General features: G+C 40.3%; 1 protein-coding gene across 1 annotated transcript in view; it reads left to right on the top strand.

The window, feature by feature from the left end:
- Positions 1–24940, top strand: part of nkain2 (sodium/potassium transporting ATPase interacting 2) — a 123661-nt gene that overhangs the window by 44082 nt on the left and 54639 nt on the right. Inside the window, exons 2-3 of the mRNA XM_063001027.1 lie at positions 4515–4652; positions 6071–6151. Of these exons, the coding sequence (XP_062857097.1) occupies positions 4515–4652; positions 6071–6151 (219 nt within the window). The remainder of the gene's footprint in view (positions 1–4514; positions 4653–6070; positions 6152–24940) is intronic.

Here is a 24940-nt window from a genome sequence, read left to right as displayed (position 1 = left end):
TTCAGCTCATTGTGTAAGTCGCTTTGGATAAAAGCGTCTGCTAAATGCTGAAAATGTAAATGTAAATGTAATGTTGGTCTGAAAGCCTCAGTTGGTGTTCCGGTTCATCCCAGAGCTGTTGAATGGGGCTAAGCTCAGGGCTCTGTGCTGGACACTGATGTTGGTCTGAAAGCCTCAGTTGGTGTTCTGGTTCATCCCAAAGCTGTTGAGTGGGGCTGAGGTCAGGGCTCTGTGCTGGACACTGGAGTTGCTTTAAATCGAGCTTTATAGAGCTTCATGTCTTTATACAGCTTGCTTTGTACACAGGGGTACAATAATGCTGGAACAGAGAAGGGCCTTCCCTAAACTGTTGCTACAAAGTTTGAAGCATATAATTTCCTTTATATAATTAATTTATTACACCTGTTAGCAATTGATGTGAATTAGAAGGGGCGTCCCAATACTTTTGCCCATGTAGTGATTGTAGACATCAGTTTGTTGAATGAATGAATAAATGAATGAATGGCCTTATCTGTCATATTTATACGTCTACATGTGTCCACTCACTCACTTTCTTAACCGCTGGGAGTCTATCCCAGCTTTTCAATGGGCGCAAGGCACACAGTAACACCCTGGACGGGGCGCCAGTCCATCGCAAGGCAGACACACACACATATACACAGACATTCACCTATAGGGCAATTCAGTGTCTCCAGTTAACCTGACTGCATGTTTTTGGACTGTGGGAGGAAACCGGAGCTCCCGGAGGAAACCCATGGGGAGAACACAGCAAGGACTTCAAGAAATTATTTTTCCGTATATCCCAGCTTGTTGTGAAGCTGGGGTCAGAGCTGAAAGGGTTAAGAACCTTGCTCATAGCTCTTTTTTGTTCTTACGTTTGCTTAGACTCCTTCTTTTTACATAAAAGTCATATTTAGTAACAGACCGAAAATCTGAAGTGTGTAATTAAGCCTAATTAATGTTTATTATTATTATATCGTGCTTGGTTACACACGGTGGTTATAATCGTCCACTGCTTGACCGGAAATCAAAGGGCCAGTAATTGAACAGTCCTGATTTAAATGACTGTTTTGGTACTTTTTATTGCATGTATTTAGACGGCTTGTTTGAGGCTATTATTGTAAATCTCATGGCCAAAAGTATGTGAACACCTTGAAACGAGCCTGATTCCAAAACCAAGAGCATTAATAGAGATGTGTCCCTCTAAATGAAACAGAATATATGTAACATGGTTCCATGTTTAATGGGGTTGAGCTCGGGGTTCTGTACTAGTCGTTTTTGTGGCGCTTGTCCACACCAAACTCACTAAACCACGACTATGGATATTTCTTTGTTTGGACACAGTCATGGTGAAACAGAACAGTCCTATCTATTGTATTCCTATATACTATTAACAGTTACTATTTTTGTAGCAGTTCATGGTGCTTGTGTATCATGACTGATAACAACATAGTGTCTTTAAAAACAATTAAATCTTAAAATGAAAAGTCTTATCAGTGAAGCTAAAAGCAGAGCAGCGTGCAGGATTATTGATAGATACTGAGAGTAGACGTCTCTCCGGTTAGGACGTAGTGTATTGTGATGCAGGTTCACTTCAGCTCATTCGCTTTGTTTAAATGCAGCATGGACGGAGCCTTCGGCTGCCAGGACTGATTGATTTGCTTTTGTCTGACTGATTAGACCAGACTATTGTGCCCATAAACCAAAATAAATACAAAAACAAAGTGAGTGAGTGAGTGAGTGAGAGAGAGAGAGAGAGAGAGAGAGAGAGAGAGAGTAAGCAAGACCCTTAGAATTCAGTTCTTTCTACCATACACTGAGATATACACTCATCATCCATAACATTAAAACCACCTCTTTGTTTCTACACTCACTGTCCATGTTATCAGCACCACTTACCATATAGAAGCACTTTGTAGTTCTACAATTACTGACTGTAGTCTATCTGTTTCCCTGTATGCCTTGTTAGCCCCCTTTCATGCTGTTCTTCAATGGTCAGGACCCCAACAGGACCACCACAGAGCAGGTATTATTTAGGTGGTGGATGATTCTCAGCACTGCAGTGACACTGACATGGTGGTGGTGTGTTAGTGTGTGTTGTGTTGGTATGAGTGGATCAGACACAGAGGCGCTGCTGGAGTTTTTAAATACCGTGTCCACTCACTGTCCACTCTATTAGACACTCCTACCTAGTTGGTCCACCTTGTAGATGTAAAGTCAGAGACGATCGCTCATCTATTGCTGCTGTTTGTGTCGGTCATCTTCTAGACCTTCATCAGTGGTCACAGGACACTGCCCACGGGGCGCTGTTGGCTGGATATTTTAGGTTTTTGGACTATTCTCAGTCCAGCAGTGACAGTGAGGTGTTTAAAAACTCCAGCAGCGCTGCTGTGTCTCATCCACTCATACCAGCACAACACACACTAACACACCACCACCATGTCAGTGTCACTGCAGTGCTGAGAATGATCCACCACCTAAATAATACCTGCTCTGTGGGGGTCCTGTGGGGGTCCTGACCATTATAGAACAGGGTGAAAGCTGGTTAAAAAGTATGTAGAGAAACAGATGGACTACAGTCAGTAATTGTAGAACTACAAAGTGCTTCTATATGGTAAGTGGAGCTGATAAAATGGACAGTGAGTGTAGAAACAAGGAGGTGGTTTTAATGTTATGGCTGATCGGTATTTATGTATGTATTGACCCAGCATTTTGTCATATGTTGTCATATTGTTAGAATGGGCGGCACGGTGGCTCGGTGGGTAGCACTGTTGCCTTACAGCAAGAAGAACCAGGGTTCGATTCCCAGGTGGAGCAGTCTGGGTCCTTTCTATGTGGAGTTTGCATGTTCTCCTTGTGTCTGCGTGTTTAACATGACGTTAAAATCCTAATAAATAAATAAATGTTGTTAGAAATTTTACTAGAAGTAAATACATAAACTTTAGAGTCTCTGACTGTAAATACTTGCGAGCTGTTTTTGTTTTTTTCTGGGCTGTTTTGTGTTGAATCAGTAATGAAAACAGATGGTAGAACATCAGTCCTGTTCTAAAACCTTCTGCTTCCAGATACTGAGAAACGATTCAGGTGTGTGGAGGAAAAATAAATAAAAAATAACAATCATCTGCAGTGTGCAATTACGCTGAGAAAACAAAGCCAGAGCCAGAGGCGTCTTCTGCTGCAAGTCTAGGAAATATCATACTACAGTGCACTGGGAAGGACACAGAGGAGAACGTGCACTGGGATAAGGAACGTGCCCACCTGGGCTGAACCGCAAGAACATAAAAACGTCCTAATTAGCCAAACTCTTCCTAATAACCTCACCCGTGTGAGGTGGTTCTCCGTGTCTGCAGAGTGTTTATGATGATGGATGATGTAGGATGTGTGTGTGTGTGTGTGTGTTGGATGCACTTGCTGGCCAGATGTACACCAGCAATGGTTAGCGGTGACCCAAATGTGGAAGGGGGATGGGGAGTCACCAGCCGGTCAGCACCGAACCACATATAGTCTTAATTAACTCTGTTGGTCTGTCCAAGGCTGAGGACTGAGGCTCAGACTGTCTGTGTAGATTTCACATCATTCATTCATTCATTCACCTTCAATAGCTGCTCGATCTTAATAAGAGTCACAATAGGTTCAGTCTTCAATAATTTCCTATCTGTCTGTCTGTCTGTCTATATCTATCTATATATTTGTCTGTCTGTCTATCTATCTATCTATCTATCTATCTATCTATCTATCTATCTATCTATCTATCTATCTATCTATCTATCTATCTATTTGTCTATCTATCTATCTATCTGTCTGTCTGTCTATCTATCTATCTAACTATCTATCTATTCGTCTGTGTATCTATCTGTCTATCTGTCTGTCTGTCTGTCTGTCTGTCTGTCTGTCTGTCTGTCTGCCTGCCTATCTATATCTATCTACATGTCTGTCTGTCTATCTGTCTGTCTGTCTATCTATGTTGTTTGTTGAGTAAGTCTGAAGTCAGGACTCTGGAGCTCGCTTTGTTCACAGTGGCACAGTCATGCTGGAAGAGTTATGGACCTTCCCTAAACTGTTGCTGCAAGACTAAAAGCATATTGTTTCCTTTATATAATTGAATTATTACACCTGATAGCAACTGCTGTGGCTAAAACACATGAATTCAGTAGTTAGAAGGGGCGTCCCGATACTTTTGTTCATACACCATACATGAAGCGTACAGGGTTTAACAGGAACACATGATCAGTGTGATGCTTTTAATGGGGACAGAATCAGATCAGATGTGGCATTTTACAGCATGTTTGTAACACTGATGCCCTCCAGCACCCAGCAAAACTTCATCAGCTTCGGCTCTTTAAGGAAAAGCCCTAAGCTAATCTTAACGCTAATGTCACACGAGCGCTAATTCACTCGCTTTATTTCTGTAGAAGCTGGAGGGCATCGTGTTCGTTTCTTTCTACTGAATATAATACATGTTTTTATACCGCGGTGTTGCTCTCATCATTGATCTTCTCATCTTTCTTTTACAGATTAGCATACTGGAACGGCAGATTTTTGACTTCCTCGGATACCAGTGGGCGCCAATTCTCACCAACTTTGTCCATATCATCACGGTGATTCTGGGACTGTTTGGGACGGTGCAGTTCAGGCCGCGTTATGTCACTGGGGTGAGTCGGAGGACTTTCAACATTCATACGTTCGTACAAATAATACTGTGTGATCACAGCTAAACAAGAATGTGGGAAGGACAAACTGGGTCACTTCCTGTTGGTGCTGGTGGGGGGGGGGGTGTTGATTGTCATATAGAGCATAGCATGGCTCTGTGTGGGAATCCAACACTGGCTGGTGAAAAAAAGGGGCTGCCAAGGCATAGCGTAAGGCAGCGAAGTTACAATTGGGAAAAGAAAAAGACTAAATTAGGAGGAAAAAATGGGACAGTAAAAAAATCTATAATAAATAAATGTATTATTTATAAAGGGAAGGAAGGAAGGAAAAAAAAGAAAGAAAGGAAAGGGAGGACAGGAAGGAAAGGAATGAACGAAGGAAAGGAAGGAATGGAAGGAAAGGAAGGAAAAGGAAAGACAGGAAGGAAGGAAAGGGAGGACAGGAAGGAAAGGAATGAACGAAGGAAAGGAAGGAATGGAAGGAAAGGAAGGAAAAGGAAAGACAGGAAGGAAGGAAAGGGAGGACAGGAAGGAAAGGAATGAATGAAGGAATGAATTTTTTAGACAGCAGAGTAACTCAGTTTGCATCCGTGTATTCTGCACGTCTCTGTATCTGATATCATATCACACGATACGATCGTTCATTCTCCCAGTATAAGAATCAGGTGAGATTTAGGGTCTGAGTTATACTGGGGCTTCTCGCTGAAATGAAGATCCCTGTTATGACAGCATGTCACTAAAATCAGGCATCACGCAGGTTTAAGATCAGCATTTTTTACCCGGGCTGCTCTGTGAGATATGGATGCTGTGATGGACGAGGTTATCCTGCTTACACCCTGTCAGCTCACACATCTAAAAAAACATTTATTTATCCTGATTGTATACTGTGATTAGATGATCTGAAATAGAAATACTGTTATAGTATATATTTTTTCAGCTGATACCATATTTAGGGGTCGAACAGCAGACTTGGCATAGATACCCCTCCTGATGCAATATTCCTATTTGTATCCGGGCCTGGGACCAACACTGACAAGCGCGTACAAGTGCTGTTCCAGCCAATAACACCACCTAGATTCAAACCCTGGACAGATAGGCAGATAGACAGACAGACAGATAGATAGATGCTTTATTGATCCTGAAGGAAATATATATGGGAGCCAATCTGTCACAAGGCTTTGACCCTCCCATTCTGACATGACCAATCATATCTGTGTAGATGGAAGCACCACTGGTTTAACTGGAGGGATGAAGGCTGATCTGGATCTTGTTGAAGAGGGTTTAAATGCAGATGTGTGAGAGGATTAATTGCAGACAGAACTTCCCTATTAATCATGCACATTTATAAACAGGCTCTGAGTGCTTATTATCATTTTGGGTTTGGTTTTAATTGGCTCTGTGTGTCTCTTGGTTCCCCCCAGTACGCGGCCTGGCTGGTGCTCTGGGTCACCTGGAACGTCTTCATCATCTGCTTCTATCTGGAAGTGGGTGACCTTTCCAAGGTAATGGATGGTGTTTTTTATCTTTTGTAATGCAGTGTTGTGGATCACAGTTCATCTGGAGGTGGAGATGTGTGTTATTTAGACGTGAACCGACCTCGGTGACCTTGACGATTCAGACGAATCTGATTTATAATGTTGTGTTATTAATGAATGAAATATAACGTAAGATAAGTGGAAGAACAACTTCACACACTGTGGAAAACGATGAGATTGTGAATCCATCACTATTGATTCATGGCTGGTTTAAAAACATCATTTTGATCATGAGAAGAGTCAGTTAAAACATTACATGGACAAAAGTATTGGGACACCCCTTCTCATTTTATATAGATAGATAGACAGGCAGGCAGATAGACAGACAGATAGATAAACAGACAGCCAGACAGGCAAATATATAAGCAGATAGATAGATAGATAGATAGATAGATAGATAGATAGATAGATAGATAGATAGATAGATAGATAGATAGATAGATAGACAAACAGACAGACATAGAAAGACAGACATGCAGACAGACAGACGGACAGACAGATAGATAGGCAGATAGATTGATAGACAGACAGACAGACAGACAGACAGAGAGATAGGCAGACAGATAGACAGACAGACAGACAGACAGACAGATAAATAGATAGACAGATCCACACTGACAGTAGGAAAGACGTTTTTTTTACTTGATCATGTCGTTGCCGAGAGTAAATCCTTGTTTGACAGCAGCAGACGCTCATGTTCAGGTTATTGTTCTTATATAGATGCAAATATTCAATTTAAATCGTCTTCTCTGACGCTCCTCTGCTGCTCGTCTTTCATCTTATAAAATAAACGATTCCATAATCCCTCCTCCGCCGGCGTACATCTCAGCATATGTGTATAATTAAAATGTCAAAGTGTCAAATATTGTGCTCGATTGAATTGCAAACCAGGCATGTAAGTTGATTTTCAGATTCATCAAGCGCTCTCGACGTTCTACATTTTCATTTTGAAAAGTGCCGACGACGGTTCCCCTCCAGCAAACCAGTCTTATTTTGATTTCCGCTTAACGCTCGCTCCTTATTACGGATGCGAGTGACAGCTTCTGAGGAAAGACACGGTGTGGCTTTTTTTTTTTTTTCTCCACACATTCATCATTACGGAGTGAAAGCGGCGATCTTCTGTCGTTCACACCAAGGTCACGGGTGTTACACACCGCGCTGTGTGTGTGCCATAGAACCATTTAGAACCATTAATACCATTAGTCTGATTAAGTACTCATGATTTTGTCATTAATTGTACCTATAAAATGAGGTGACTCCTTTTAATCCATTCATATTCTCACATTAAACTACCGTATTGATGAGTAAAATACCATTAACTGTCTAAAATTGATGTTCCGTGGCCCAAGGTTAATTCAAATATTTTTCTTACTATTTGAATCCACAGCAATAAAGGTGGTGCACGTACCCTAATAAATCCAAACGGGCCGCTACCTCAGTCTCAATAAAAATAAAGAAAAGGAGGAAAGATTGAGTCCCAGTTCAAGGCAAAACCTCACAAGCGTCTCAGTAGGCATGTAAAGCACTATGTAGGTTCTACAACACCATTATTTTATACCTAAGATCCTGCCTATTACATTTAAAGTTTAATGTTTGTGTTTAGAGATTTAACATTTTTCATTCGTGCAGCGTACATTTACTGGTAATTTGCACTATGAGGCGTCCTAGCAATCCTACAGCAATTCAGTTAGCAATCGCTTAGTCAAAGTGCCCAAGATGTCGACGTGTAAAACACGACTCGGGTAACTGAGTCTGGAAAACTAACAATCGATTCTGTGGACGCAGAAAGGGAGTCAAAACACGGACCGAGAGACTGTTGCTGGATATTTTAGGTTCACATTTAACTATTAAGGTAGCTGTGCTGTGTGTTGTAGCTTCTATTTATTCTATCATTCAATTTACGAGTGTAATTTAGTGGCTCATGAAATATGTGATTTTACATAAAAATAAGCTCCATGTAATTAGTAGGGCCGTAATTATCCCATGTGCTATAAACATACACTGTATGGGCAAAAGTAAATAGGTCTCCCCTTCCTTTACTTCTCTGGAAGGCATTTAAACTAGATTTTGAATTGTGTCTTGGTCAGCTAATATAGTTGGACAAGAGCATTAAGGTCAGGGCTCTGTTCAGGACTCCTACACACCATACTCATCCTTCCATGTCTTTATGAACTTTGCTTTAGGGCACAGTCATATTCATATATTCACCGACAAGGTGGTCAGGTGAAGTGAATAACACTGATTATCTCTTCATCACGGCACCTGTTAGTGGGGGGCCCCCCACTATATATATATTAGGCAGCAAGTGAACATTTTATCCTCCTAAAGTTGATTAGAAGCAGGAAAAATGATCAAGCGTGAGGATTTGAGCGAGTTTGACGAGGGCCAAATTGTGATGGCTAGACGACTGTGTCAGAGCATCTCCAAAACTGCAGCTCTTGTGGGGTGTTCCCGGTGTGCAGTGGTCAGTATCTATCAAAAGCGATAGGGTCATGGGCGGCCAAGGCTCATTGATGCACGTGGGGAGCGAAGGCCGGCCCGTGTGGTCCGATCCAACACACGAGCTGCTGTAGCTCAAACTGCTGAAGAAGTTAATGCTGGTTCTGATAGAAAGAGCATCACACTTGGTTGCGTATGGGGCAGCGAAAGGGGGACCAACACAATATTAGGAAGGTGGTCATAATGTTATGCCTAATCAGTGTATATTTGGACATGTAGTGAATATCTGGTACATGTGACTGACAAACTAAAGATCAGTGACTTACTGGACTTCCATGTCTAATAGAAAAGTGCCATTTAATGACAGTCCAGTACTGACATGAATGATACTGGTGACTTAAGATTAAAGGCTTATTCTGTAACACTGCACTGTCTTTTTAACGATGAAAAATGGCTCCATAGCAGTGACACCAGGTTGCATTTTTTTTCTTTGCTGGACATTGATTACCAGATCATTAAATCCATCTGAACTGTTGGCTAGTTAATCTGGTTTCCTCTCTGATGTGTCACCACTGCAGGATCTTTCAGTGATCTGAGACTCACCATATTTTGTGCTAAAATCTGGACCGAACTGATTGACACAAATACAGTTTCTCTTCAGGAAAAAAAAATCCAATCTGGTGTTTGCCGTTGCAGGTCAATTTAATTTGCACCTCTAGAAGGAGCTGATATTACTCTCCCTCACACCAGTGATGATGCTGTTGATCCCTGGTGTTCTCATACATCACCCCAAATCCTCCACTCCACCACGACATCTTTCTTCTGTATGCTATGTATGTTTTTTATTTCCACTCACTGTCCACTCTATTAGACACTCCTACCTAGTTGGTCCACCTTGTAGATGGAAAGTCAGAGACGATCGCTCATCTATTGCTGCTGTTTGAGTTGGTCATCTTCTAGACCTTCATCAGTGGTCACAGGACGCTGCCCACGGGGCGCTGTTGGCTGGATATATTTTTGGTTGGTGGACTATTCTCAGTCCAGCAGTGACGTGTTTAAAAACTCCAGCAGCATTGCTGTGTCTGATCCACTCATACCAGCACAACATACACTAACACAGCACCACCATGTCAGTGTCACTGCAGTGCTGAGAATGATCCACCACCCAAATAATACCTGCTCTGTGGTGGTCCTGTGGGGGTCCTGACCATTGAAGAACAGCATGAAACAGGGCTAACAAAGCATGCAGAGAAACAGATGGACTACAGTCAGTAATTGTAGAACTACAAAGTGCTTCTATAAGGTAAGTGGAGCTGATAAAAGTGTAGAATAACACTGATAACAGTGAGTGTAGAAACAAGGTGGTTTTAATGTTATGGCTGATCAGTGTATAATGGGCAGGAAGCACAATGTCCTTGACTGAAAACCTAGTGATCTCAAGACAGTTCTGTTCCTAACGAGTGTATGAAAACGTTTTATTTCAGCTCTATCTGCAGAAATAAAATAAAGATCAGATTAATAAAGACACCCATTAAAATCAGAATTTTATCAGAAAACAGAGCAGGAAACACTGATTCTTCTCACTGGTGTAATAACCATCTATTTCAGACTCACAGCTTTGAATTTGAGTTCGTCTCATTATGCTCGCGCCGACCTCTGAAGACCCAAATCAAATAAATAAATAAACCTTGTCCGTATGGTCCGATTTCCTACTGCTTGCTGAGTGTTGAAAGTGTTCTTGCATGATGAAGTGGTGTCATTATACACGCCGCAGGTTTCTCAGCGTGATCGGGCAGCCATTAAGAAATGGAAAGCATTTTTATCAGCTGAATGGTTCCTCTGGGTTCTTTATACTGCGAGGAACCGTGCCGGTTCAGCTCGGCACATGATGACCACACGCGTTTATGAAATTCTGAGAGCTGAGAGCTGATGTGTGAGCTGTGGAAACTGCCTCGGGTTCATAATTGCGTGGTGTAAGATTTCACGTGGTGATGAATATGAACAAAAAAATCTCCCACTGTTGGATTTTAAAATGTATAATAATAATGTATAATAATAATAATGTATAATAATAATGTATAATAATAATAATGTATAATAATAATGTATAATAATAATGTATAATAATAATAATGTATAATAATAATGTATAATAATAATAATGTATAATAATAATGTATAATAATTAGGGCTGTCAAACGATTAAAAATTTTAATCGCGATTAATCTCAGAATTTCATATAGTTAATCGCGATTAATCGCATAAAAAAATCTGTGTAAATGTTATAGAAAACAAGGATTTTTAAGTGAAATGTTACAGTTAAAATGGTGAACACATTTTATGCTAAATGTACTGATGTTAAAAACTGCTGGGACAAGAGAAAACTGTAAGGGAGTTTTATTCACTCACATACTAGGCAGTAAATGTCAGATTGTAGGTTAGAATTTCTCCATCAGCAAACATTGTAGATCAGCGGTGCTTTAGGTGGAATAAGGCGTAGTTATTGTAACAGACTTTTCTGTGGTTGTATTGTGACAATGGTTTGCTGGACGTTTCTACACGAAGTGAGTGTGTTTTGACCCTTTGGGGCTTCCATAGTTCATGGACTAACGTGCTTGACTCAGCTTTCCGGTATTTGGTACCGTAACAGAATAAGTTAATAAAAGTGTTCTGCTCCCGACAACTTGTGAATATAGCGTGTATTTATTTATTTATTATGCAAGGGCATCACTACGTTATAATTACATTATGTTAACAAACCGCAAATGAAAAACGGTGGCAAGTCCGACATTAAAACGTTTGTTCTACCAGTCAAGTCTTAACATTAACTAGAATTTGCGTTAACGACACTATTTTTTTTAATCGCGTTAAATTGAGATTGCGTTAATGCGTTATTATCGCGTTAACTTCGACAGCCCTAATAATAATAATGTATAATAATAATAATGTATAATGATAATGTATAATAATAATAATGTACAATAATAATGTATAATAATAATGTATAATAATAATAATGTATAATAATAATGTATAATAATAATAATGTATAATAATAATGTATAATAATAATGTATAATAATAATAATGTATAATGATAATAATGTATAATAATAATGTATAATAATAATGTATAATAATAATAATGTATAATAATAATGTATAATAATAATAATGTATAATAATAATAATGTATAATAATAATAAGGTATAATAATAATGTATAATAATAATAATGTACAATAATAATGTATAATAATAATGTATAATAATAATAATTTATAATAATAATGTATAACTGTGGGAGGAAACCGGAGCTCCCGGAGAAAACCACGCAGACACGGGGAGAACATGCAAACTCCGCAGAGAAAGGACCCGGATCGAACTCAGGACCTTCTTGCTGTGAGGCGACAGTGCTACCCACCGAGACGCCCAGTTTCTTTGTCTGTGTAAAGCAAATCTGTACTTAGTGAATGTGGTCACATGTTCAGGTCTCATGAGGGTGTTGTTACTGAAGCCCCGCCCATTTGTTTTTTATGATTGGCCTCCTATCATCCCAACCTTATTAACACAGACCAAAACTAATTCAACAAAGGGTTGTGGAGACAGGCTCGACTTTTTTGGGGTCTTTTTAAGTGGCACTGAGCCAAGCTTTAAATAGATAAATGGCCTATTTTACACTATATGACCTAAAGTATGTGGACACACCTTCTAATTACTGATTTTAGGTGGCTTACCCACGCCCATCATTTAAAATCTAAATTAGATGCTTTCAACCTGGTGGCGACAGCTTTTAGATGGCAAAAGTAAGAGATAGAGTCTAGTTAGCAAGAGCACGGGTGCTGTCTTGGGTAAAAGTACCATGAGTAAAATTGTCTTCCCTGGTGACAATGAGAGATAAGGCTAGAAATGTCCGACACTGGTTGGAAGAGCATGACCAAGACTTCCAGACTACTACCCTGGCCCCCTAATTCCCCAGACTTGAACCCAATTGAGCATCTGTGGAACCACCTCGATCATCGTGTTTGCTCTATAGATCGTCCCCCATGGGCCCTCCAGCAGCTGTAAGTTACACTTATTGAGACACTCCCAGCCTGTCTTACTCTGGATATTAGCTGGTGCTCATAATAATGTGACTAGACTGTGTATAAAACCAAAATAGCAACAATAATGTTAGAATTTTTTTATATTTTAACAGGCTCATCTGCTGTTGAGTGTCTTTCATTTGTTCCGTCATTGGTTTTCGTTATTTTGGCCACTGCTCTTATCTTCACGTTACCCCTCTGTGTTTGTTATTTACTGAGAGTCTGTGTGGCTCTGTGTCTGTGTGGCCCCCATTTTACTATATTTTCTTTTAGTTTTTCATGTTCTTAATTCTTTATCTCTCTTGTTTTCATTTCATGTTCTCTTAATTGTAACTAAATGTTTGCAAGAAGTCTTTCTGAGGTTCTAGATCTCAGGAATGTTTTAATTCTTTTAATTTTTCCTTATGTAAAGCACTTTGAATTGCCACTGTGTATGAAAGGTGCTATACAAATAAACTTGCCTTGCCTTGTGGCTTTTCAGCCACAGTAGTGCTCTACCTTGGTTAAGCATCCTGCAAATTGGGTTCATTTGCAGTTCTTGCAGGTGCTGGGTTATACCTGGTGCCTCAGTTGCGAAGCGTGACCCGCCCTATGATATCCTTGATTAGGTGTGACTTAATTCACACTTCAGGAGCTGTTTAGCATCTCGGTAGCCCCAAGTTAACATCAGCAGTTTAACTTTAGCTCTAGAGCTGCTCAGTTGCATGCAATATTTTTAGCTAAAATGAAACAACTGAAATACAAGGACGTATATCAGACCAAGGGTCTGTCTGAAAACCTAGAAAACTCATAAGGCAGATTATTTAGACGCTCTACTTAGACTTAGAGATTACGCCGATTAAGTTACCACAGATGTAGCTTACTAAGCTAACACAGTTAGCCTCAGGTCGTTCAAACCAAGGGGCTGAAGAGACACAACCCACTAGCATGCCAGCTAACGTCTCCCTGTGTGTACCGAAAACGGTTAAACTGTCCCTGACGAGCCCGAATTTACAAATAAACGACACTTGTGCACCTTTATACACATGATAAATCAACGAGAATTTATTTACATTTGAAAAGAACTCCGTTGGTTGCTCCGCATTCGTCCGCTGTGTTTGTCATTTTTTATGAGAAGAGTCGTGCCGCACTGAATGCTGGGATTGCCTTCAACGCTGAGGAAGAGTCGGATGCTTCCTCTTTATTCAGTCAGATTATCACTCAGAATTAAGGTGCCTCAATAGGAGCATTTTAAGGGATCTAAGAATTTAGACACGCCCTCTTCTCAGGAGTGTAGGATGACATTAAATATAATATATATTTAGAGAGATCACCGGGTTTTCACACAGACCCCGTGTGTGGTGTTGCGGTTGGTAAGAAGAGAGTTAAAGTTTTGGATGCCGGCACTCAGTCTGGCACTTTACGGCTGATGAATTCCAGGAAGGGTCGAGGGCTCTCAGTGTCATTAGAGATGACAATAAGAGTTCCTATTCTAGCACGCCATTAAGATCAGAGTGACACTAATGCGCTGGCCAGACGCCCCACTCAGCTCGTAGAGTCGTACTCCTGTGTGAGGGCGGATCATTTGTTTATAATCCACTCAGCCACGATCGTGCATCAACCGGTAGAACGTCGTTAGTTTGACGTCCCGTACCTACTGCTCATCCTGATTAGCTTCATTAACTGGAAATTGTTTGAAGCCGACAAAGTTTATCTAGTTCGCCCAACTTTTGGCAGGAATCTAGCGGAAACGTTCCTCTTTTCACAGCCTGATGCTGCTACTATCAGTTGTAGCACAGCGGGGGGTCTGCATCGGTCCTGCTGCTTGTTTTATGAGTTACCGTCACTTTTAATGCCATCACATTAAAAAAAACATACAGAAAACAAACAAGCAAGCTGAGCAACACCCCGCATGAGCATTCTAGAAATACCCACAGATACCCCCAGCAGGAGTGCTATCAGAATATCTCACGTATCCTGTCAAAAAATAGATTTATAACAGAATGACACATTAGAGTAGCTGCCAGTCATACGTAATGGTTGTTGTAGGTTTTTTGGGGGATCAAAGTGGACAAAAGGTGTTTCAGGAAAACAACATTACTAACAGGAGCATTAAAACAAGAATAAAGTCTTGTATACCTCCCATTCCTTTATTTCTATGGAGCATTTTACCGTGTTGGACTCATGTTTTTTGCACTTTACCTGATTGAACTTTGACCCAGTTTGCCACTGACCTATTCAAAGATCCTCCAATGAGACTAACTGTTTGATATGACGCGGTAAAGGCAACTCAGGCCGTACAAACAAAGCTTAACGTGAACAAAGCTTAACGTGACTTATTGTACTAAAACAGCGAGTGAGGAATGTGATTAGTGGAGGAACTTATGAGCAGTAATAATGAAGAGAAGTTTAGTGCTCCTGTCTCCTTCTTTTACTACATTAAACCACGTTAAGCTTTATTTTTAACCAGAAGCGTTTTAGACTCTGGGAGAAGCTGATTCTGATTCTCACCATTTCTCAGAAGCTCGAGCTGTAACACAAGTTTAAAAGTGAAACGGAGAAAAATCCAGATAAACACAGATAAATGCGCCCTTAGGTTCCAGTCAACGCTAACACATTCTACTAAAAGCTTCATAGATTGGGATTTAATTGATGCCCACAATCATAAAACCAAAGTGTGCAATGCCAGTCATCAGCTACAGTGTAGTAAAGGATGGAATCTCGTCTTTGATGTTTGGTATTACCTGATAGGAGATATTTCTAAAGATGTGTCCCAATGCTACGATCCCATCATGCCGGATAACACACAGCATCGTTTAAGAAAGCTAGAAACCTTGATGTAGTTCTGGATAACCAGCTACCAATCTTTGCTCACCATTCCATTTCCATTCCAAAACCAGAGAGGGTTGGGAGGGGTTCAGTTACTTTTTACGTTGCTGCAAACATTTTAAGATATGCATAATTAAATTATTCTGATTATGGTAACAAAGAATAAGTCATGTGTTATCTCATGTAGCTTATCATTCTGTACTGTCTTAAGCCTCAGTTGGATTGGACTGGTGTATCTGTGGGGTCTAGAGTAATCCCAGTTCCCTTCTCCTGTGACAAAGTTACATACTATCTGTCTGCATGTCCTCTTACATGTAAGAGAAAGCATTTTGACTGATTACTCGCCACAGTAAATCACCAACCAAATGTATCCATGGCAAGCATGAACATATCCCACCAGTAAAAAGATGAAATGTATGGAGACGTCTCTGAGTTATTTTTACTGTGTGCAGTCCTGTAGACTGTTTTTTTTACATTTATACACATTATTGAGCAACTGTGGGACTGAAGTACGACTAAAAACAGCCCACAGAAACGTCTCCTGTAGTAATCATATTTACCGTCCAAATGCATACATTTTATTACTGACGAGATGTGAAAATTGGATTACAGCTGTCCGCCCGCCAAAATATTCCAATCCGATCAGAGCTTAAAACCGAGTCTCAGTTCTACTGTTTGCACGACTGTTTGCTATTTTAATGAAGGATGTTACCAAGCAGCATGGAAATGTGAGTTCTTATTACAGCTCTGTGGCGGCTAATATTTCTCTCCTATATGATCGGAAATCCAGAAACTAGATCACGTAAAGGCAGCCTGAAGCAGGACGCGAGTCTCTCATGTTCTATCTAATATATGCATCAGGGTTTCCTCCGTGTTTCATGTATGAACCGGTGAAAATCGAGCAGATTCGGCGTTTGGAGGTCGGCTTCTGACTCCCGTCTACTCCTCTGTAAGATCTGGTTCTGGATCGCTCACATGAGGATGAAAGTCTTGAGTGATGTTACAGAACTGAAAAATCCGTCCAGGCCGGTTTGAAGTCTAGACTGAAAGAGTAGAGAGTTTTTTATTTAAGTTTTTATATTAGTTTTGGTCTCACAATGATTGGAAGTAGCAAAAATGTACCTGGTATTCTTACGGGTGGATGTTTCACACCTTTAGTGCTTTTCTGTAAAGTATGCCTGTAGGAATTTGTGGTCATTGAGGCAAATAAGCATTAGTTTGGTTTCTTTTAACTCAGAGATGGGGACTCGAGTCTGCGATGTTCTAGATTATTCTATAAAGTGAATAAATTGCAACAGAGAAATAGAAAATTGACAAGGTTTTGGACAGATGCTGAGAAGAACGATTGCATCCTGCTAGCTCTCTCACTTCCTTTCTCATTAGTCTTCATTAAAACCGAGGTGGCTTGGTGGAGCTTCATTTTGGGAACGAGATACGATCATTACAATCATGGAAGCTGCCAGACTGGCTTGTAATCTTCCTGACTTCTCGAAGGCTCCACACAAAGCCTCGGTTGTTTGCTGCGCCGGGATATTGTGCCCGTCTTTGTTTCTCCCGGCTTTGTGTCTCAGCAGCTTTAATAAAAGACTGAGGACTTAATGATGCTCTCCCGTGGTGAGGAGCTCTGGGGGTCAGACACTCCTGGCATATGTTTATCATTTGATTAGAATAAAAATTTTAAAGTCTGAGAGCTGGAGTGTGTGTGGAGTGTGTGGTGTATGTGGAGTGTGAGGAGTGTTTAGTGTGTTTGGTGTGTTTGCTGAAGCTGATAATGTGCTGAAGGTCAAGGACAAGAACATGTTCAACAAGCTCTCATCATTCCAACTTGTCAGACTTCAGTACAACATCACTGGTGCTTCTACTGAAGGATTTCATATAATAATAATAATAATAATAATATTAACAATGCAGTAGTAGTAGTAATAATAATAATAATAGCAATAATAATAAAAACAACAACAATAATAATAATAATAATAGTAACAACAATAATAATAATAATAGTAATAATCATAATAATAATAACAGTAAACATAATAATCATTATACTAACAACAACAACACAATAATAATAATAATAGCAATCATAATAATAATAATAACAACAATAATAATAATAATAATAATAACAACAACAATAATAATAACAATAATAGTAATAATCATAATAATAATAACAACAACACAATAATAATAGTAATAACATTACCAATAATAATAATAATAGTAATAATCATAATAATAATAACAGTAAACATAATAATCATTATACTAACAACAACAACACAATAATAATAATAATAATAGCAATCATAATAATAATAATAACAACAACAATAATAATAATAATAGTAACAACAACAATAATAATAATAATAGTAATAATCATAATAATAATAGCAATCATAATATTAATAATAATAACAACAATAGTAACAACCATAATAATAATAATAGTAACAACCATAATAATAATAGCAATAATAATAAAAACAACAATAATAATAATAATAATAGTAGTAACAATAATAATAATAATAGTAATAATCAGAATAATAATAACAGTAATCATAATAATTATAATACAACAACAACACAATAATAATAATAACAATAATAATAAAAATAACACAATAATAATAATAATAATAGTAATAATAATAATAATTATAATAAAATAACACAATGATAATAATAATAGTATGAATAATAATGATAATATAATTATAATAATTATTATTCTTTTGTGACATGAAAAGTTCTAATGTAAGGTTTTCAGTGGTCAGACTTTCAGTGCTGGGTCGATGCCCTTCTACAGCCCTCTTTGAGTAACGGTCTGTGACCTGGTATCTCTTTCATGCTCTTGAGACTGTGCTGGAGAACAAAACAAACCTTGATGCCTCGATGTTTTTGGTTAGTACGAGGGATCTTCAAAAGTTTCTGCACTTTTATATTGTGGTTATAAGTGGTGAGGGAGGAGGAGGAGTAATTGGTCGTGTCTGAGAGACAGAGAGACACTTATAGTCTGGATTTAGCTCCATCTGATTTCCTTTTTGGGCATGAAGGGGAAGAAGATTTTCATGTGATGATGATGTGAAAGCAGCGGCGCATCAGTGGCTACGAGCTCAACCAAAAACATTTGCTGCCGACGGCATTAAAAAGTCAGTATGACACTGGAAAAATGCATCGGAAGGAGACGATGTAGAAAAGTAATGTGACTTGTTTTTAGATTCTTAATAAATAGAGTAAACTTTTTGAAGAACCCTCGTATTGACTGTTTGTTGAGGTTTGTACTTCCAAGCTACTTGGTACAAAAAGGAACGCTGCTTTGACCTGGTTAACCTGACGCTGCAGCACAGCACTGTTTATGAGCTTCTGTTTCTTTAGCCCGTTTTATGTAGTGTTTTGGAAATGTGTGTGTGTGTGTGTGTGTGTGTGAGGGGCTTTAGTTACTTCTCTCTTTATACTCTGGATGATGCAATCAGACTAAAATAGAAAACAGAATGACCTTTATTGTAGCGCTTTTCTCTTCCACTGTTGTGTTTAGTGGTTTAAAGTGTACACGACAAAACTCCCACTCTGTGTGTGTGTGTGTGTGTGTGTGTGTTGACATTGTATTACCAGCGCCGAGCCGGACCGCCTCTGATAGTTTCCGCATGATGCAGGCGCTGCCCTGCAATTACACTTTCTCTTCATTAGCTGCCTCATTTACAAAGCTGCATCATTAAACTGATCAGGAATTATTATTATTTTGTGGTGTCGACGCGCTCACGTTGTTCCTACAAGCTGGAAAGCACTAAAACACTAAAACTAATCATTAAAAGCTGTTGCTCAACATTATTACGCTGATTTACTAACATTAATAAAACATCAGGGCCAAACTAAAATCTTCTCTCGTAAATACAGGAAGGTAAAATGCACATATCTGATTTTTATTTCTCTACGATGTCTAATTTGTTCCTGGATTGTGATTTTCTTTGCTGATTTCACCGTCCTGCTCTGATGGAGGAGAGTCACAGAGCCGCAGAGCCGCAGAGCCGCAGAGCTGCACACTGTCCTGTTTTCCCTCTGAACGCATGCAATCACCAGCCACTTCTCGAGTCTCACAGAGAGCCGTATCGCGTACAGAGGGACATGCTATGTTCAGACACCTCGTAGCCAGTAGTGGCTGTATTTGCAACATGGATTTGCAGTGATGAACCTGGTTGACCTTTCTATCTCAGAGACTGCCAACTGTGCCTGTTGGGTGCCCCGCCTGGTCGACAGCACAGCCTGGATTTGAACTTAACAGCTTGAGGCTTCATTGGGGATGTGTTAGAGATTTGTCCACCATATTTGCATTTGTGAGCTGTAAATGGGTGGGGAGGATTTAATTTCTGTTTCTCCTTTCTGGGTGATGCCACTTTTTCCTCATTTCTGGGTGATGCCTCTTTTTTCCTCATTTCTGGGTGATGGCTCTTGTTCTCATTTCTGTGTGATGCCTCTTTTTCTTATTATTGTGTGATGCCTCTTTTTCCCATTTCTGGTTGATGCTTATTGTTCGCATTTCTGGGTAATGCCTAGTTTTCTCAATTTCTTGGTGATGCCTCTTTTTCTCATTTTCTGTGTGATGCCCATTTTTCCTCATTTCTGAATGATGCCTCTTGTTCTAATTTTTGGGTGATGATTCTTTTTCTCATTTCTGTGTGATGCCTCTTTTTCTTATTAGTGTGTGATGCCTCTTTTTCCTCACTTTCTTGGTGATGCCTTTTTTCTCATTTCTGGGTGATGCCTCTTTTTCCTCACTTTTGGGTGTTGCCTAGTTTTCTCATTTTCTGTGTGATGCCTTGTTTTCTAATTTCTGGTTGATGCCTCTTGTTAGCATTTCTGGGTGATGCCTCTTTTTCCTCATTTCTGTGTGATGCCTCTTTTTCCTCATTTCTGTGTGATGCCTCTTTTTCCTCATTTCTGTGTGATGCCTCTTTTCCTCATTTCTGGGTGATGCCTCTTTTTCTCATTTCTGGCTGATTTTTCATTTTCCTCATTTTCTTGCTGATGCCTCTTTTCCTAATTTCGGGGTGATGCCTTGTTCTCATTTCTGGATGATGCCTTGTTTCCTCATTTCTGGGAGATGCCTCTTTGTTCTCATTTCTGGGTAATGCCTCGTTTTCCTCATTTTCTGGGTGATGCCTCTTTTTTTGCATTTCTGGGTGATGCCTCTTTTTCTCATTTTTGGCTTATGCCTTTTTTTAATAATTTCTGGATGATGCCTTTTTTTTATAATTTCTGGATGATGCATTTTTTATCATTTCTGATTGATGTCTTTTCTGATTTCTGGGTGATGCCTCTTTTTTTTCATTTCTGGATAATTCTTCTGTGTCTCATTTCTGGTAATGCCTCTTTGTCTCATTTCTGGGTGATGCCTCTTCTTCTCATTTCTCTGCCTCTGGCAGCGAGTGGCAGATTTTCACCCTGGCATTGCTTGACCCAGAAATAGAGGCTGTATGTCTGGGAGCCGGATCTCTCTGAGGGGCCCCGGGCAGGTGAGATCATGGAGACGACAGCAGTTAAAGATCATCCGCGTGGGAGCGAGCGGCCGGGACTTCGCCTGGGACGCGTCTCCTCGGGCGAACATGCCAGCGTTCGCTTAGATGAGCAAACTGAGACGACTGGCGAGCTGAGACATGCCAGATTTTCAGTACCATCTCACACAGGGCGCTCGAGACGACGTCCAAACTTCCTAACCTACATAGAGCAAGCGTGGGGGCAGAGATGCCTGGCTCATAAAGGTGTCAAGATAAAAATAGCCTGAGATGGAGGTATTGGTATGCAACAGTTGAGCTTTCATTCAGGTATTTTGGTTCCCTGCACCACATGCAGTATGTGGATTGGCTGTTTCAAAATCTCTCTAGATGTGCGGTAATCAAATAGCAACAATTAATTTGAATATACACTGATCAGCCATAACATTAAAACCACCTCCTTGTTTCTACACTCACTGTCCATTTTATCAGCTCCACTTACCATATAGAATACCATATACCATATTTCTCTGCATGTTTTTTTAACCAGCTTTCACCCTGTTCTTCAATGGTCAGGACCACCACAGAGCAGGTATTATTTAGGTGGTGGATCATTCTCAGCACTCCAGTGACACTGACATGGTGGTGGTGTGTTAGTGTGTGTTGTGCTGGTATGAGTGGATCAGACACAGCAGCGCTCCTGGAGTTTTTTAAATACAGTGTCCACTCTATTAGACACTCCTACCTAGTTGGTCCACCTTGTAGATGTAAAGTCAGAGACGATCGCTCATCTATTGCTGCTGTTTGAGTCGGTCATCTTCTAGACCTTCATCAGTGGTCACAGGACGCTGCCCACGGGGTGCTGTTGGCTGGATATTTTTGGTTGGTGGACTATTCTCAGTCCAGCAGGGACAGTGAGGTGACAGTGAGAAGGGACTCCAGCAGCACTGCTGTGTCTGATCCACTCATACCAGCACAACACACACTAACACACCACGTCATGTCAGTGTCACTGCAGTGCTGAGAATCATCCACCACCTAAATAATACCTGCTCTGTGGTGGTCCTGGGAGAGTCCTGACCATTGAAGAACAGCATGAAAGGGGGCTAACAGAAACAGATGGACTACAGTCAGTAATTGTAGAACTACAAAGTGCTTCTATATGGTAAGTGGAGCTGATTAGATGGACAGTGAGTGTAGAAACAAGGAGGTGGTTTTACTGTTATGGCTGATCGGTGTTCACCTTGCATTAAAATAAATTAGAATGAAAGCTCCATGTGTGAGGGCTGTATAGATACTGAAGTTTTGCTTTGTGTTATGAATTTCTCACTACGCTCACTACGTCCGTACGTCAGTTCTGGATTCAGCCCTGTTTATTATGTTCAGTATATTCAGAGTTTATCCTCCATGCTCCAGTTATCTCTTAACTGTGTGAATAAATGAAAGCAAAGCTAAATGGGCTACACATTAGCGTGACATCCTCTTTATATGTGTGTGTGTGTGTGTGTAGCTCATTCACCTCGTTTGTGCGTTTTTTACGTGTTACTAGCAGAAAATAATAATTCCAAAAGAGTTTGATAACGGGGCTTTGCAAATTGGCTGGATAATGAAGAGAAAGTGTAATTGAGGGGCAGCGGTGTGTCACGCAGAAACCATTGGATGCGATCCAGTCTTATAGCTCCGACGCTCACGCAGTACCACGGTCACGCAGGGAGCTTTAAAGAGGCAGACGCTCGCTAAATAAAAGGACAAAACAAGCCAGGGCTTCATGCACTGGGATTTTTTCATGATCCTACCAGAGCTGAATCAATTTAGTGAAATGACTCCGAAGCTTCTGTGTCGACTCTCACTTTTCAATGCCTGGAATCGAAGAATCAAATCTTTTTGGACTTGACTCTTTCTATATTTGTACCTATTACTCATTCTCTAAAACATCCATTCATCATTCCTCTTCAATAAGTACTTCATTCTGGTCAGGGTCACAGTGGGTCTTGAGCCTAAATGGAACCACTTTATGGAAGGTGTGAAAACCTGAACAGACTTACCAGTTTATTTCCTTAGTGATTTACACTTAGGGGGCAATTTAGGGTAACCAGTCAGACTGCTGGTAGGTTTTTGGGAGTTGGAAGGAAACCAGAGTACCTGAAGGAAAACCATAAAAATGTCGTGTGACCCAAAGCCTGGTTTCAACCCAGGTCCCCAGGACACTGATAGCGCTTTTTCACCAAAAGAACCCTGGTTCTTTAACCGGTTCTGTTCAGGTTTGTCGAACCTTGGTGTTTTGTAGAGAACTGACCCGGGTTTCCACCAGTTTTTGGGATCCAAGCCTGCGTCATCAACAGTGGGCGTTACATAAAGAAAGTAAAGAGTATCATGATGGTGGAGCGTGTAGATTACATGTGAGGATTTGTGCTGTTGTTACAGATGTTCATTTTTATGTAAAAAGCATGGATCAGCTATCGGTGATAAGAAGACGTAGACGTGTTTGTCATGGTTGTTGTTTTCTTAAGTTCACTGACGTGAGAAGCGTTTTGTGCTTCACTCTCACCGCGACCCTCGGCGCAAATAACCGATTTGCTCAGCGCTCAGCTTGAGTGATTAAACATCACTGAAGTTCTACGACATGAACGTCCATTTATGTGAAATAACCATCAAATCCAGTCTAAAAGCTCCACATGTATCTGTGTTTAGCTCGATTTACTTCACGTGTGGTGGTTCTGCAGCTCTGGGTTCTGAATCCACAAAAAGCTTCAACTAAATAAAGCGTAACGTGGCTGAATGTACTACAAGTACCACACAGAAACACTAAACTTCTCTCCGTTATTACTGGTTATAAGTGCTCTGTACTGGTTATAGGTGCTCTGTACTGGTTATAAGTGCTCTGTACTGATTATAGGTGCTCTGTACTGGTTATAAGAGCTCTGTACTGGTTATATAAACGCTCTGTACTGGTTATAGGTGCTCTGTACTGGTTATAAGAGCTCTGTACTGGTTATATAAACGCTCTGTACTGGTTATAGGTTCTCTGTACTGGTTATAAGTGCTCTGTACTGGTTATAGGTGCTCTTTACTGCCAAAATTCATCGGTCGTTGTTGTAGTACAACAAGCCACGTTACGCTTTATTTTTCACGTTAAGCGTTTATTCTGTCCAGGTCACTTTTACCACGTCACAGTTCATCGCTTTGAATATCAGCAGCAAACTGGATCTAAATGTAATCAGGTGAACTTTAAAAGATGAAAGTGGTTTCAATTCTATATAATGTTATAATGTCTCATGTGAAAGCGTCCAAACCTCTACGCTGTGACACGCCCACAGATGACGTTACGGTTCGCACTGAAAAACCAAGTATTCTGTGGTGCCAGATTAGAACCCTAGTTCACTGTCTGGAACCTCTTTTTTTTTTGGTGGAAACACCCGGAACGGTTCCAAATCAAGTGGAATCAGAACCGGAACGATAACATAAAGGTGAAAAGATAAAGGTGAGCATCAGCATGGTACTGGGGCTGGTGCCAAAATCCTGAATGGTTTGGCACTTTGATTATCACAGCAAAATCACAGGTTCTTGGTCAGAAAATTGGTGCCGTTCTGGCCCCATAATCTGGTCTGGAACCAACAAACTTGCAACACAAGTGGTGATAAGTGTGTGTGTGTGTGTGTTCATTCATTCATCCATTCATCTCTGTTTCATCTTTATTTTCCTCTCTCAGCCCCCTGCCTGATGCAGCGGGAGGCCACCGTCGTCGTCCCTCAGATCCACACTCGCTGAAGTGTGATCATCCGTCTCATCCTGGCCGCTAAAGTCCTTCCCCCAAAGGCTGGAGCATTTATTCTTCACCCCTCATTTGTTATCCGCGGACACTTCCCCCCCACACTCCAGCAGACTGCCGATAGCGCACAGCTCTGATTGATCGCCTTTGTCGC

This window comes from Trichomycterus rosablanca, chromosome 9 (genome assembly GCF_030014385.1).
Source record: "Trichomycterus rosablanca isolate fTriRos1 chromosome 9, fTriRos1.hap1, whole genome shotgun sequence".
In the NCBI taxonomy this organism is placed as follows: Eukaryota; Metazoa; Chordata; class Actinopteri; order Siluriformes; family Trichomycteridae; genus Trichomycterus; species Trichomycterus rosablanca.
The sequence above is the reverse complement of the archived record's forward strand: the minus strand, read 5'-3'. Positions and strand labels throughout refer to the sequence as shown.